Here is a 16,780-nt window from a genome sequence, read left to right as displayed (position 1 = left end):
CTGCTGCATTTATTACTCCGTACTGCCAATGAATACACGAAGGTAGGATTACATTCAATTATTTGCAGGATAAGTGCAGGCGCTCCGATCCACACGGCGGAGGTGACTATACTCCACATTTTGTGGCACCGTGGCATCAGTTCCCCCTATAAGGGAGTGTGTTTTGGTTTCTGTTTTATCTTCATTGCTTGTACTGTACCTGACACAAAGTGGGGACTTAAAAATATCTGTGAAATATATAACTATAATAAAAATAAAATGGAGTACTTTAAAAAGGCACAAAGAATGTTCTTGAGACCACTGCCTTGTTAGGCTCAGCAGGCTGCAAACATTAGAGCTGAGACAGCACAAAACTATGTGAAATGAGAATGAAATGCCTCAGCAGGAGAAAATGAGAGAAACGCCACAGAAAGCAACACTTTCCTTTTATTAGATTCACAATGCCTTTGTAACGCCCAACCTCTCCTTTGTAGAATTTTTCTTTGTTAGAAAACAGACAAACTCTGTCCTTAGGAACCATCTTCTACTTGGTCCAGCGCTGGCCTCAGGCCGCCTGCATCTGCGTGGACCAGTAAGAATGAAGTCCAGCGGCATAGAGAAAAGCATCATAAAGGCTGGGAGGTCATCCCCCAGGGCCTCCCCGACTTCACATACACAGAGACGTGTGCGTGTGGCACACACATTATATATAGAGATATGTATTTTTTTTTTTTACAAAAAATAAAATAATTTGCACAGCTCTATTAATTCTTTAAAATTACACAGGCAAGGTTTATGCTTCAGTATAACCATTTTTACTTTGGATTGAAGTGAGAATTTTAGGCCTAAAAATAACTTAAGATTACCAAGCAGAGGCCATCTAGCAACACAGACACAAGACATCTTGAGCTCCATGAAACTAGAAATGTGGTGATGTCATCCTCACACAGGGGGCTACACATCCCCATCGATTATTTTAACTAAAATACAAAAGCAAAATAGTGTGTTAAAATAATCCTCTACTCAGTGCATTAGCACATATACCAAATTATACTATCTGCATGACAGTCTCTAGGTACCAAGACTGTATTTTTCCAAGTGCTATTCTCTACTTCATTAAACAGAGTACCCAGCCAGCAACCACAAAAAAGGAACGCATGCTGTACAGCAAGAGAAGGGGAGGGAGACGATTTTCAGGGTGATAACTTACATGGCAACCAAAAGGAAAATAAGTAAGACAAACCTCACAAGATAGATATAAAACTAATTTGCAGTGACATTTGATATGTAGTTTTATCAGAAGTAATACATTTAGGTTACAGTTATGTGAAAAAGAGAAACTATATGAAATTATAGGCTTTCTCCTAGAATATCCAAAATGCTTATCAACAGTTAATTAGTACGAGAAAGACAACCACCAGGTGACTGAATAGACAGAACGTCATGTAGTATTTTAAAAACACAGATTCTGGGACTAGAAGCTACCATCAAAATATCCAGAAATCTGAGTTAACAGGTCCTTTACTTTGCACACGTGCTGCTGATATATAGAACCACGAAGTGTTTGCACAGACCACAAATGCAGCCGCTGGCCTAGAGGCCTGTCACCGAAGAGAAGGCGATGAACACCACCCCGCCAGGGTGAGGACAGGGAGTGTCGGATGCGTTTGTGTTCCCCCCCATATACAAAGGCCATCTCTAGCGCGGAAATCTCTCAACAGCCCAAGCCCATTCTCACTGCCTCCTCCATGAAACAACAGAGCTCAAGCTTGGTGCTGGGAAGTCTTTCTGATGCTGGTTTGATTCCTGATCACCCAACTGGACAGGGCCCTCTCCAGGACCTCCCAGGTTCTCCCTGGTACCTTCCCTCCCGCAGGAGGAGGCAGCACTGTCACTGAAGCCACCAACGAGTAATGCTCAAAGAATCAGAAGAAGGAGGTATCTGATGAAAAGGCACCTGCAAGTCTAAAGTCCTCTTTGGTGAGAACACTGTACATCCGCTGAGGCAGAGCTTTGGAGTAGGGAGCAGGGCGCGGCACAGTGGTGCGCAAAATGAATTCCCGGCCAGCAGGGGGTGGGAAGTCTGACACGGAGTTCTGCCTTCTTTCCTCTGGGGAGCCCATTCTCTTCAATTCCTCCTCTGGTGGAGTCATGGCTGCAGCCTGGAAAAGAATCAAATGCTAAAATCAAAAGCAGGTCAAATGCCAAACTCAGATGCTTTTGAAGGACAGGTGATTTAATATGATTTAATATGAAAATGTCCCAAGTTACTCAGTAATGCAGTCAGCTATATGTTAAGATTACTCAAAAACCACATAACACAGCAAATGCAAGAAGCTGGAGACACTGCATGAGCAGCCGGGCTGGAGACAGACAGGAGGGATGATGACTGCCAGGCAATCTGCTCTGAGGAGAGAAAGCCATATTCAGACATCTGATGAAAAAGGACCTTGGAGCTGTGCTGCTTTCTACGTTTCTTCCAGCGATGACCCAAGTCTACATCTGATAGCCTTAGTCCAGTAAGGAGCTGTTTTTCTCCAGAGTGAAAAGATGATTTTCATCTTGACTCTGGATAAGAATTTTTAATCGATTCTTTTTAAGGTTCACTTGCCAAATTAAAAGTAGGGGCACTGGTCTTGCTTGCTGGGCAGCTAATGTGATGCCGAAGTGATAGAGCCCCATATGGCAACCACACAAGAGAAGTTCTCAGTATTAAAGGCATCTATTTTTTCACTGAAATCACATAAAATGCATATTCATTTACAGCCTACAATTTTAATTATTACTATACTTTTTTTAATACCATCAATTTGGAAAAAAAATTGTTTTGGCAATGAAAACATGAAATCATGTTGCGCTAAGTATCAGCAAGAAAGGTAAGCCAAATCCAGACTGTGAGAGAGGTGGTTAGTGTTAATGACCTTATGAAGTTAGAGGAATGGGAAGGAACAAGGAACTATGAGGGGCAAAGGCTATTTTGTTACCTCATCAGAAGATTCAGTCAGCTTGAGAAGGGGTGAGAAAAGAAACAGTGATGAAAGGGAAACAAGCAAGATGGTTTAAATAGGGCTAGACAAGGGAGTTCAGGATTATTTCAAAGACAGCATGCACTACATTAAGGAACACGATCCTATCAAAAGAATATTCAAGACAAAGTCACACCACACACAGCACACCTAGCTGTCAACTACAGCAAACATCTACTACTACTCATGCATCCATGGCTCAACAGGTGACATATGATGTAGTTTAATGGGAGAAATGACCAACAAAAACCTAGCTCTTTTACTGGGAATTACAATGCTTAAAAAAAAAAAAAGTGTTCATGGCTTGAAAAATAGATATTCCAGTGAATTTAGGAAGAGGTGCCTAAAAGTTATTCAATCTAGCAAGTCTGAAGCAAAATCCAGTTAGTCATTTATTTGCTGAATTCCATTTAAGTATGTACATACCAGGGACACCTGTAATCATAAGGCTCATTACTATTTATAATTTTAAGGAAAAGTTATAAATATATAAAATTACTATAAGTTATACAAATGCCAAGTGAAATTACATCACAACTTCTTTTAAAAAATGTGTTAAAATCTTGACTAATTAGTAAAATTGATACAAAATATCAGCTAATGAAAATAAGTTACATGAATAAATTCTAACAGTTTACTTCAGCCAGACATTTAAGTACTGAGTTTAAAAATGAACCAATCAGATGCTTGTTATATTGATTAGACAGTCAATCAATTCCCTAAAAACACTGACTACAAGGTCTGAAAACTTTTAAAATTTTTTCTTCAATGACATAATGTAGATGAATGTACAATTTCAGTAGCCATTAAGGGAGTTAGCTATACAATGAGGCTACTACAAGATGACATACTATGTTCCTGTATTTAGTGATTTTGAAAGGTAAGTATATTAAGTGGAAAACAAGAATAACAAAGTAATTATATAATATAACCGTTTTAAAATTTATACATATGTATCTACTAGATGTTAAATCATCAATGGGTAGTGAGATTATGTGATTAATATTTTCTTATAATTTTCTAGGCCAGGTGTGGTGGGTCACACACACCTATAATCTCAGCACTTTGGGAGGCTGAGGAAGGAGGATTGCGTGAAACCAGGAGTTCTAGATCAGCCTGAGACCCCGTCCCTACAAAAAATACAAAAATTAGCTGGGCATGGTGGTGCATGCCAGTGGTTCCAGCCTCTTGGGAGGTTGAAGAAAGAGGATTGCTTAAACCTAGAAGTTCAAGGCTGCAGTGAGCTATGATCGTGCCACCGCACTCCAGCCTGGACTACAGAGTGAGACCCTCTATTTTAAAAAATGAATAAATAAATATAAAATTTCCTATACTGTCAAAGTTTTACTTGCAGTCAGTAGAGGGGGTAAGGAGGTTATTTCTATTTTGGGGAAAATAATTTTGTTCAGTTATCTAAAATAAGTAACAGTCTCAGGACTAAAGATATAAATACTTCAGATTTTAAATCCTCTTAACACATAACTTTTTTTTTTTTTTGAGACGGAGTTTTATCGCCTAGGACAGAGTGCAGTGGCACGATCTCAGCTCACTGCAACCTCTGCCTCTTGTGATTCTCCTGCCTCAGCCTCCCAATAGCTGAGATTACAGGTGCTCGCCACCATGCCCAGCTAATTTTTGTATTTTTAGTAGAGACAGGGTTTCACCATGTTGGCCAGGCTGGTCCTGAACTCCTGACCTCAGGTGATCCACCCACCTCGGCCTCCAAAAGTGCTGGGAATACAGGTGTGAGCCACCATGCCCAGCCAACACATCACTTTTTAAAAATGATCAAAGAGGAAGGAATTTTTGCAGTACGAGGAACATTCATATGGGTGGCTAACAAGGAAATGTGCTTGTAAGCTTCTGGGTAGTGAACTGGATAGATATTATCAGATGTGGAACCAAACTCAGTTCTTGTTTTCATGCCAGAGACAAAAACAAAATAAATCAGAGCAAGTATCTATTATTCATTTGAAATTCTGAAGTTTAAGGAGCTGCCCCAAAAACAAACTGAGATTTGAGCTCTTGCTAAGAATTCCTATCGGTGTATCTGGCTATGAATTTGAATATATTAACTAGCTGTATTCCAGACCAACTCTATGGGGATTAGCCAGTTGTTATTCCCTGTGTCGACCTACAGAAATTCTTTTTCTTATTTGTTTCTGAAAATTACACTCTCACAACTGGGTCATTCTAGTGTAATCACAGTGCCATAGAAGGGGAAGTGTGTAATTAGTGCACATCATAATACCTTTATCAGAATTCCTAATATTAATGAGCACTGAACTGAGAATTATCTGTGGGATGCCAGAGCCCTTAACCAGTAACCAAGATACTATATAATTTTAAAACCTTTACTTTCACTACTAGAGTAATGGTTATGATAATTTTTCAAACTGGGCTTTCTTTCTGTGCTGAAATCTGTTTCCATAGCCCTAAAAATCTGAAGTTTTTCTTCCTCTTTTCTAGGAAACCTCAAAGGTAGATCTCCTCACCATTACAAGCACAATTATATTTACAATTCAAGCTGAGTTGTGAATCCACTTTGCCCCACATGGGGTTTAAAGATGGTAAAACTGAACTCCATTCTAATTTGAAAGTTCCTATTTTTTTCCCACAGCACAACTCTGGCCATTGCTAACTGAGTCCCTGCCAACTTCTATAACAATGGATTTTGGACTCTACTAATTTTTAAAATTTAGGTCCTAGAATATACTTATCATTTTAATTCAACATGTAGGAAATCAAATGGATTTCAAAGACTCAGAAGTCATTGTTTCTTCAGTGTTCAAACCCAATGCCCAGGCTTACACTCAGGTGACATGAGTGTGATCAGCCATGTGTGGGAACTAAGACAGCCTCTTCTCGAGTAGAGGTTTGGCGAGATCATGATGGAGTCAATAATGATTCTCACATACCCTCTGAGCATTCACAAACAGCTTGTGAATGATCCTGCCAGCATGTCCTCTTCCTGCACCGGTGACTAACACTTCAGGCTGCTCCAGCAGGCAACTCACAAACCTAGGGGAGAGAGACAGGCAACGAAAGGCTGGAAAGTGAGCCGTCCAGGCCACTGGGTATCCATCCTCCCACAGGAGTTTTGTGGACAAATCCTCAAGCTGATACTGGTTAAACCCAATAAAGCTGGAGTGAAATTTTACAGCAAGATAGATTGACATTTGCAATTATTATTGACTTAACTGACAATCTTCCTACTTTTTCGCCTGTGTTAATAAAAAATTTTTAAAGCCCATCTCTGTCAAACTGTAAGAAAAAAGTCTATTTTTTTCAGACTAGCTTAGAAAATGCTACAGTTAATAAAAGATGAAAAAAATTTTGTATGATATAAACTAAGTTACATTTATCCAATAAAAGCAATGATCCATATTTGTTTTTGTTTTTTTTTTAAGGGGTATGTGTCTGTGTGTGCATGCACACGTGCACATATGCTTAAAATACTTGTGTTGGGCAAAGTCGCAATTGTAAACTGTTCCATTAGATGCTGGAAACACTGAACTTCCAAGTATGTCACAGATAACATATGGTGGAACTAACAGAGTTGAAGGCACAAAGCCACCAAGCCTGCACCACCTGCTCTTAATTCATACTACTATTTTAGAAACAAGTCCCTTGATTAGAGCTTATTCTTCTCATTTAAAAGGAAGAAATTTTCAAGAGCAAAGTAGTCTGGGAGAAAACTTCACTCAACAAAAGACATAAAATGTAAGCATGAACTTGTTAAAAGACAGCAAATGCCTTGCCATACAATATTAATTATTTAGCATCAATAATGCCATTTCTTATGGAAAGGCTCATGAAAAATTTTAAATGACAAATTTAAGCCACTGAACAAGCTAATTTGTAAACACTTTATCACACATTAAAACAATATTGCCCTTCCAAATAACATGGGCAAAAAATGAACAGGACCTCACACTGATCTAAGCTCCACTGCTAATGGTGTTGAATCTCATAAAGAGAATGCCCCAATCATTTGCTTCATCTAAGAAAAGCCATCTGGTCACTCTTTCAAAACATAATTGCAAGGCGCATAGGATGTGTACCTTTGCTATCACAAATCTTGTTTAAAATAAACAACTAGGAACAGTAAGCAGAAATAGTTTCAGCACCTGCACCCTGTGGTCAAGGAATAGTAACAGCTGCAAACAAAGTTTTGGGGCAGGGTGAGCAACACAGTTAACAGCTCCTCCACAAGAAATTACAGACACCACATCTCCAAGAGCAAACCAAGGAATCCCTAAAAAAGGAGGCTCTAGGAGACTGTTTCTAAAAGTGGGAAGAATGGAAACACCTGGTAGAGACTCAGAAATACAGGAGAGGTCAAATGTTATGATAATTATTTCTGTCTCTAGACAATGCTTGTTTCAAATAATATATGAGTACCACAAAAGAGTCTTAATATCCTATTACAATTTTTCTTAAGAGAGTGGTGGCTTTTCCTACTGCAGACAAAACCGAATTAGCCAAATAGCAATTACCTTTCAAGATCTTCCTTTTCCTCCTCCTGTTCACATTTCTCAGTTCCAAACTTGGCTTTTAGTGACCGAGCTCTTGCAATGAGAGCTTCCACATTAGTAATCTGGTGAATGATTTCCTGGCGGTGGAAAAGGAAGAGGCATACGTTGGGAGATGGCAAAAAAGCAACGCCCTTTGAAAATGCATCTTAAAAATTATTTTTGCCAACTGAGGAGAACACTTGGCAAGATTCTGACACTACATCAAACTTACTTCCAATTTCTTGTCTTCTGGATTGGGGAAGTGCAAAACTTTACTGGAATGGGATATTATCTGCTTTATGATCTTCTTAACTGAAGAAATGTTTTCCAGACTTTCTATTTTAAAGAAGATTAAAGCCAGCATTAAATAAATTAAGCAAAATATACTTTCACTTTGGAAATGACTAATGACTAGTTAAATATGACATTTACCTTCTTCCTTTACCTTGAGTACAGCTGCATGAATCACACAAGGTAACAGGTGCCGAGCAAGGTCTGCAGGTTTCTGGATTGCCAGATAGTGCAGCACCTGAAGGAGGCGCAGGGCACACAAATGATCAGCACAGGTGTCAAAGGATGAAGCAGCCACTTACAGAAGTGCAAATCCTCAACTACTTGTCTTAATCCTTAACAAGACAGCACTCCTCCAGGCAGGCAGCCACGACCCCAAAGGTGAGGATAATGTTACTGAAAGCACCTGAGAACTTCAATCTTTAATAATGACAAATACTCTATTTTTTTTCTGCTTTCATATGTAATACATGCAAATAAGGAAAACACAAAGAAAATTAAAACTATCGACAAATTATAATACCGAGAGATAATAATCATTAACAGTGGAGCGTTTCATTTTAAGACACAGAATACACATAGTAAGGGCACTAATATTGTATATGTAAAATACTGCCTTTTAACCTGCTTTTCTCATTTAACAGTTCTAAACAGTGTTAGTGACTTTCCACACATTTTTTGGTTTTAGTTGTTTTGTTTTTTTTTTCCAATTCTTATTATAAGAATACAGAGAAGTATGTACAAAACACAGACCCTACCTTTAGGCTACTTATTCAATAGTAGTAAAGATAAAAGAAGTATAACCCTATAAATATGTGTAATTCTTTTACATCAATAAACAAAATTTTAAGAAGTATAATCTCATAATGTGAGTCTGACTGATAAATGCTCATGGACTTCAAAATTTAAAAAAATACAGGTGATGCAGAAATTTTCCTGAAATCCTAATTCCCCAAAACCACATTTTCATGTTTATCCTCGCAAACTACTTGTATATCCATTTAAACACAGAGATGTAGATGCATATGTAATTTCTTAACAAAAATTAATAACTTACATACTGTTTTATTATTTGCTTTGTTTATTTAATGACTTGTGGTAGACTTTTTTTTTTTTTTTTTTGGCTTGGAGAGTTTTGTCTGATTTGAAACTTTTTTAAATTAAGAAATATACATACTAGAGTATTAGAAATAGTTTAAAGAAAACACCAGCTTAGGAAACAGAATGTTACCAGGCTTTTCCAAGTCCTCCTGTGTACCCTCCATCCCCAGAATTAACTACAAATCATTCTTTTGCTTTTCTTTATAGTTTTTTTTCTTTCACATATGTAGCCTTAAATAATATACTGTTTACTTTTGTCTACTTTTGACCTTTATATTAATGGAATGTTTCTGTTTATACCCTTCAGTGAGTTGCTTTTTTTATTCAGTATTGTTTTTGATATTCGTATACCATTCCAATATGCCACAGTTTACTCATTTTCACTGCTGTATTAAAATGTTCCTACACTAATAGTGGATAGCTCCTCAGTTTTTGGCTATAACAAATAATGCTCCTAATACATTATCACACATATTTCCTGGTGCAAATGGCACATGTACAACAATTACTTTAGGATATATACCTAAAAATTGAAGTAGGAAATGTACAAGATAATTACCCTACAAAGTCTTTCAATAGATTTACATTCTTATCTAGAGTAATGAGTTCCCTCTGTTGTACCTCCTTGCTAACACCTGCCTTTCTGAATTTTATTTTCCTTAATTCACAGGAAAACAAATTTGCAGGAATAACACGAAATATGTTATTACCCTTTACCTGGATTCACATATGAACTGTCTCCCTCCTGTTCTGGACCCCTGGCTCTTTCTCTGCTCTCGTGTGTGTACACACTATAGACATAAACTTGTTTCAAATAATTTCAGAATAAGTCGCATACTCATGTCCCTTATCCCAAAATATGTGTATTTCCTAAAATTAAAAATATTTTATTACATAATCAAAATGCAAATGATTCTGATTATATACAATAAATTTAACACTGATAAAATAATTGTAATCTAATCTACTATCTTCATTGCAGTTTTGTCAACTGACCCCATATGTGTCTTTTTTTTTTTTTTTTTGAGACAGAGTCTTTCTCTGTTGCCCAGACTGGAATGCAGTGGTGCGATCTTGGCTCCCCGCAACCTCCGCCTCCCAGGCTCAAGTGATTCTCCTGCCTCAGCCTCCCAAGTAGCGAGGACTACAGGCATGCAGCCACTACTGTCCAGCTAATTTTTGTATTTTTAGTAAAGAAGGAGTTTCACCATATTGGCCAGGCTGGTCTCGAACTCCCGACCTCAAATTATCCACCTACCTCAACCTTCCAAAGTACTGAGATTACAGGCGTGAGCCACCGCACCCGGCCGCATAATGTGTCTTTTATGACCCTTTCTCTCAACCACTACACGTCTTGGTAACGATCATCCATTGCCTTTAGTTGTCATAGCTCTTTAATCTCAAGTAATCTGGAACAGCTTTTCACTGTTTTTTACAACATTGACATTTTGAGTATAGTTTCCTCTGCCTCCGAACTTTTTGGCTAACTAAATTCCATACTGTATTCAGATTTCCTTAGTTTCTAAAAACTGAGCTATAACTCACATAGCATAAAATTCACCACTTTAAAATGGGTAACTTCAGTGGTTTTTAGCATATTTGCAAGGTTATGTTACCATCACCATTATCTAATTCCAGGACATTTTCTTTCATCTCCCCCAAAAGAAACACAGTACCCCAAAGCAACCACTCCTGATTTCCCCCCTTCCCAATCTCCATTGCTGCCAACTACTAATCTAACTTACTGTCTCTATGGACTTGCCTATTCTAGACCTTTCGTATAAATGGAACAATGCAATATGCGGCCCATTGTTTTCTGGCTTTCACTTAGCATAATATTTTCAAGGTTCATCCATGTTGTAACACGTATCAGTGGTTCATTCCTTTTTATGGCTGAATAATACATGGACAGACCACATTTGGCTTATCCATTCATCACTGATAGACATTTGGGTTTACTGTATTTTGTGGCTGTCATGAACAATGCTGTCAGCATGTATGTACGTACACGGTTTCCTTAGTTTTTATCTAACGTCATTTTCCTGCTCCAGGATCCCCTTCAAGATACCACATTATGTTTAGCTGTCATATTTCTAGGCTCCTCTTGGCTGTGACAGTTCTCAGATGTTCCTTGTTTTTACTGACCTTGACAGTTTTGAGTTCTGGTCAAGTATTTCATAAAAATTCCCTCAATTATGGTTTATCTGATGTTTTTTGCTCATGATGAAGCTGGGTTATGTATTTCTGGGAGGAAGACCAGACAGGTAAAGTGCCACTGTCATCACATCATGTCAAGAGTACATACTGCCAGTATGGCTTAGCCTGTGGATGTCAACCTTCATCACCTGGCTGAGACAGTGTCAGTCGGGTTGCTGCCCTGTAACGCCACTCCTTTTCCCCTCTCTGTGCACTGTACTCTCTGGGAGGAATGCACTATGTGCAGCACACACTTGCGGAGTGGGAATTAGCTTCACCTCCTTGAGGGTGGAGTATCTACATACATTTAGAATTCTGCACAGGAGATTTGTCTCTTCTGTCCCATTAATTTATATATCCAATCAATTATTTTTATCAGTATGAACTCAAGGATATTTATTTTGTACTCTGAGTTACAATCCAATATTATTTTATTTTGTTGTTCAAACTCCTTCAGTCTTGGCCAGTTGGGAACTCTGATTTCAGTTGGCTCATGTGTCTTTAATATGCTCCCAAAATTGTGCAAATTTTTCTTTTTTCAAACTCTTTTAAAAATAGAATGTTCCTCATTTTGGGTTCATCTAATGTTCCCTCACAATTAGACTCAGATTTTACATGCCTAGACCAAATAGCATATAAGTGGTATTGGGTACGTCAGAGTATCACAGCCCAATGTGTACTATCTCCATTTACTCCTCATTTGTGATGTTAATTTGGAGACACTGTCCTATTTCTCCACTTTCCTTGCAATGCAGATGCATTCTATAGAGAAACACTTAAAAATCATGCAAGATGATGCTCTTCAAATTTCCACCTAGACTTAATATCTATTCATGATTCTTGCTGAACCAATCTTTACTATGAACATGGTTACAAAATGAAGACTTCCAAGTCCAACATATCCTCTACATTTACCAATCATCTTTGTTCTGTAGGAAATGACCTCCCCTTTCCTCTAGTTCTTTGTTTATCCATTAATTATCAATATGGTTCCAATAATTCCTATTTTTTCCAACGGTTTATAATCATTCCTGTCCTTAAATATTTAGAACTCAAATTGTCCCAGATTTGGCCAATGTGAGTCCCTTCAAGTTAGCTCTCTATGAAATGCCCCCATCTTTTTTAAAAGCACTTCCCTTACTGTCTAGCAATCCAGGATGTTCCAGGTTCATCTTGTACCTTTCTTGCCTCAACCTTGAAATCAGTCATTTTTCTGAGGAAAGCATGGTTACTAAAAGTAACCACAAGGAATGTGTAAAAAAAATCAAGCTATGTGTGCTCACTGCTATGAGGGTGTCAGTGCTTCTAGACTCTTTCAGAAGAAAGCCGGGGAATGTTTGCTTGTATATATGCGTACACACAAATACTTACTATGTCCATACCCACACACCTGTCCATATATTAAAAACCCGTAAGTCCACACCGATACCTCCAATTCCAATTCCTTGCCACTGGGTTCTTCATTGCCTTCCTTCATTTCATATTTGCATCTCACTTCCGCAGTAAGAAATTCTGACTTCCAACAACACCGACACATTTAGTTACTCACTTCGCCCAACCAATAATGCATTTCTGAAAGAGTTTCAGAATTGCTCTATCCATATCACTACAAAAAACAAGCTTAGATAACAGGGTTCAAGATTTTTTTTTTGTTTTTGCGATGGAGTCTCACTCTGTCACCCAGGCTGTAGTGCAGTGACGCGATCTTGCCTCACTGCAACCTCCGCCTCCCAGGTTCAAGCGATTCTCCTGCCTCAGCCTCTTGAGTAGCTGGGGTTACAGACGTGTGCTACCACCCCCAGCTAATTTTTATATTTTCAGTGGAGATGGGGTTTCACCATGTTGGGCAGGCTGGTCTCAAACTCCTGACCTCAGGTGATCCACTCGCCTCGGCCTCCCAAAGTGCTAAGATTACAGGCGTGAGCCACCGCACCTGACCTCAAGATATTTTTTTAGTCCCATCCTCCACCACAACTGAGAGTATAGAGTCAAACACATTTGATGTGTCCATAAATCACTTGGATTAGATTTTCCATCCTCCCTTCACCAATCCCTGTCGGTGTGGTTATGTTACTCATTTAAAATACAGCTGGATTAATGTGTCTCAACTTGCTTTCAGGTTTAGGTTATTTTTCCTCTTTCCATCCTTGTTGATTTATTTTTTAGAATAAGTAAAGCACAGGTTATAGCACAGTGGCTCACACCTGTAATCCCAGCACGTTGGGAAGCTGAGGCAGGAGAATTGCTTCAGGCCAGGAGTTTGAGATTAGCCGGGGCAAACACAGTGAGATCTATTCGCTATAAAAAATTAAGAAAAATAATTAGTCGGGCATCATGGTGTTCACCTGTAGTCCTAGCTACTAGGGAAACTGGGCCAGGAGAATCACTTGAGCCTAGGAGTCTGAGGGCTATCTTTTTATTGTTCAAGTGTGTTTTTGAGAAGCGTTTTATTTTCTTCATTAAGATTTCAAACATTTTCTGTTAAGCATTTTACCTTTTTTCCCCTTACAATGAAAATTATACTTAGATCTTCTAAATGGTAATTAGTGTATATGAATGCTACTGATTACTGTATGTTAACTATATATCCTGCTCCCTTGCAGGATTCTTCTGTTTTCATTAGTTTTAACATTGACTTTTTGAATTTTTCCAATTATACAGTCCTATCACTGCAAACAGAGTTCTTCTTTCAACTCCCATAACTCCGCTTTCTCTTGCTAATTACACTAGCTAATAACTGCGGAACAATTTTGATTGGCAGTAGAGATGGCAGGCATCCTTACTTTGTTCCTGACCTTAGTGACCCCCTATGGTTTCCCCAATTAAGATGCTGTGTTTAGGACTAAAGTTTCTATATGTTTTCTTATTTTAAGGAAGTAGCCATCTATTCCACTCTTTTCCCAAGAGTTTTAAGTTAAATGTATCAAAAGCTTTTTCAGCACAAATGGAGATAATGATATAATTTCCTGCTTAGACCTATTAATGAAGCAAATTATATAAACAGACTTCCAAATAATCATCTCCTCATATTTGATCAACATGTATTATGTTCTTAAAATGATATTAGAGTCTGTTTACTTCAGATTTTGCATTAAATTTCTTAAGTATTATTGATCTGCTATTTTTAAAGATATGCTATCTTTATCAGGTTTAGGTGCCAATGTTATAGTTGCTTCATAGAAGTTGGAAAATTTCCTCCAATTATCGTGTGTTGAAATAATTTATGTAGCATTGAGACTATATGGTTTCTTGATATTTAGTTGAATTTCCCTGTGAAACTATCTGGGCCTGGTTCTTTTTAATGTGGCAGTTTCTTGATAATTGTCTCTATGAAAATTTGTCTGTTTATACTTTCTGTTTTTACTGGGGTTAGTTTTGATATAAATTCTATTTTTGGTAGGAATTTCCCTAGGAAATTGTCTAATTCAACTTGGTTTTCAAATTTACATACACAGAGATGTGCAAAGCAGTATTTTTAACACATTTCCTCTGTATCAGTAGTTATTAATATGTACCCTTTTTGTCATTTATTTTATTTTATATATGTGCTTTCCCCTTTTTTCTTGATTAAATTAGCTAACGGCTTCTCTATTTTGTTGATTTTAAAAGAACTAGATTGAACTCATTCATTTCATCTGTTTTCACCACCCTCTCCTTTTCATTTGCTTCCTTTTGTTTTCTTTTGATTTGACTTTTTTTTTCTAGGGTTTTTAGTTAGGAATTTAATTCATTTATTTTCATTCTTTTGTTTTTACTGATATAGGTGTTAGGGCTATGAAAGTTCCTTTCATCAATTTCTTTTTTTTTTTTTTTTTTTTTTTTTTTTTTTTTTTTTTTTGAGACGGAGTCTTTGCTCTGTCGCCCAGGCTGGAGTGCAGTGGCACGAACTCGGCTCACTACAAGCTCCGCCTCCCGGGTTTACGCCATTCTCCTGCCTCAGCCTCCCGAGTAGCTGGGACTACAGGCGCCCGCCACCTCGCCCGGCTAGTTTTTTGTATTTTTTAGTAGAGACGGGGTTTCACCGTGTTCGCCAGGATGGTCTCGATCTCCTGACCTTGTGATCCGCCCGTCTCGCCCTCCCAAAGTGCTGGGATTACAGGCGTGAGCCACCGCGCCCGGCCCATCAATTTCTTAAGTATAGCCTATAGGTTCTCATATGTAGTGTTTTCATTCTCATTGTTTTGCAAAAATTCTGTACTTTCAATTTGTATTTTCCCCTTTCACCCATATTGTTTAATAGAAAGTTTGTATTCCATTAATTTTCTAGCCTAAGTGAGTGGTAGGCTATACCATCTGGGTCTGCATGAGTACACGCTGTGATGTTCCCATGACGACAAAACTGCCTAACGAGGAGCTTCTCAAAATGTATCCTCTTTGTTAAGCCATAGGGACTGTATTAGTTCTGTCTTAGTGTTCTGATTTTTCTCCTTAAAGGAAACTAATGAATTGAATATTCCTACTTTTCTTGTCTTTCATTTATACTACTTTCTCTTCAATTTATTTACTGCTACATCTCATTTTCATCCTCTTGGTTGTTTCCCACTTTTCTTCAATGCCTTTTATAAATTTTAAATATAAATCTATTCTCTTTTGGGCCTCCTGTAATTTAGTCTTCATTTTTTATATGGTTGTCTTTTTTTCTTTTACTTCTATCCTGAGCTAAATCAGTTGCGGTTTCATTTCTTTGTGGGTTTTTTTGGTCCATCTCTGTTCTTGATTTTAGTATTTCTTATTAAACATGGTTTTTTCATATCCTCCTTAACTGTTTGAGGATATCTGATTCAGTTTGGAATGTTATGTTACAATTTTCTTCTGTTTTGTGACTGATTTTCTGGGAAATATTTTCATTAGCTGAAATGATCTGATTTTCATTTTCTGTTTTGTAAAGTAGTTTTATATGGATATGGTCTGTTCTATTCCATTCCTAGCAATATCACAAATAGCTTCAAAGTGCCCTCTTCTGAATTTCTTTAATGGATAGAGGGGGGTGAGGGAGGCTGGTTGTCCTGTTTTCCTTTCATTTCTGCAAGATCCTTAATTTTCCCCTCTTATTTCCTTTTTTCCCATCATTCCCATCCACTGCTTCTTTGTGTATCTGATCTTCTCCAAGGCTCCATTTCTAGTCCTGTTTACATTCAAGACCCTTCCCTGTGGCAAGTGCTATGAACTAGCAAACCCTACCTGTGTTCAGTGTTTCGGCATGTAGTGTTAGGCTCTCTCTTTCTGGGGTGACTTTGTGTTTCATCTAAGTCTTCTGTATCTCTTGGCTCTTTGTCTTTTCCTGCCCCCTACTCACTATATATACATAGACTTATAGCAGTGGGAGCTCCACTGGAATTTGGTTTATTTCTATTTACTGTTAATTTGAAGGTCATTGAAATTTCTGTCTCTTAGTAATGCTGAATGCATGGATTTATTTACTTATTGATTTCATGGGATTTTTTTGGGGTGGCTGGAGGAGGTAGGAAGGTGTGCAGGGCAATTCAATATCAGGCAGGTGCCACTATATTCTCCATAAGTCCAAATGTTTTTTAATAGCTGCTGCAAAGCTGGCCACTAATGTATATACCATAATTTATTGAACCAAGTCCCCGTTGTTGGAAACTTTGGTTGTTTCTACTTTTTCACTTAAGAACTTTGTTGAACATCATTCATATACATAGGTCTTTG

At 37.9% G+C, this 16,780-nt stretch overlaps 1 protein-coding gene across 2 annotated transcripts in view; it reads right to left on the bottom strand.

Moving 5' to 3' along the window:
• Window positions 1-408: 408 nt before the first annotated feature.
• RAB3GAP1 (RAB3 GTPase activating protein catalytic subunit 1) overlaps window positions 409-16,780 on the bottom strand; it is a 107,114-nt gene continuing 90,742 nt past the window's right edge. For both annotated transcript variants that reach the window (XM_007964817.3, XM_073019642.1), the window contains 5 exons: window positions 7,955-8,051; window positions 7,755-7,858; window positions 7,505-7,620; window positions 5,924-6,026; window positions 409-2,141 (listed from right to left, as the gene is read on the bottom strand). In XM_007964817.3, the coding sequence (XP_007963008.1) occupies window positions 1,905-2,141; window positions 5,924-6,026; window positions 7,505-7,620; window positions 7,755-7,858; window positions 7,955-8,051 (657 nt within the window). In that variant the 3' untranslated portion in view covers window positions 409-1,904. The remainder of the gene's footprint in view (window positions 2,142-5,923; window positions 6,027-7,504; window positions 7,621-7,754; window positions 7,859-7,954; window positions 8,052-16,780) is intronic.

Source organism: Chlorocebus sabaeus, chromosome 10 (assembly GCF_047675955.1).
Source record: "Chlorocebus sabaeus isolate Y175 chromosome 10, mChlSab1.0.hap1, whole genome shotgun sequence".
Lineage (NCBI taxonomy): Eukaryota > Metazoa > Chordata > Mammalia > Primates > Cercopithecidae > Chlorocebus > Chlorocebus sabaeus.
This window is presented reverse-complemented; position numbering and strand designations above follow the sequence as displayed.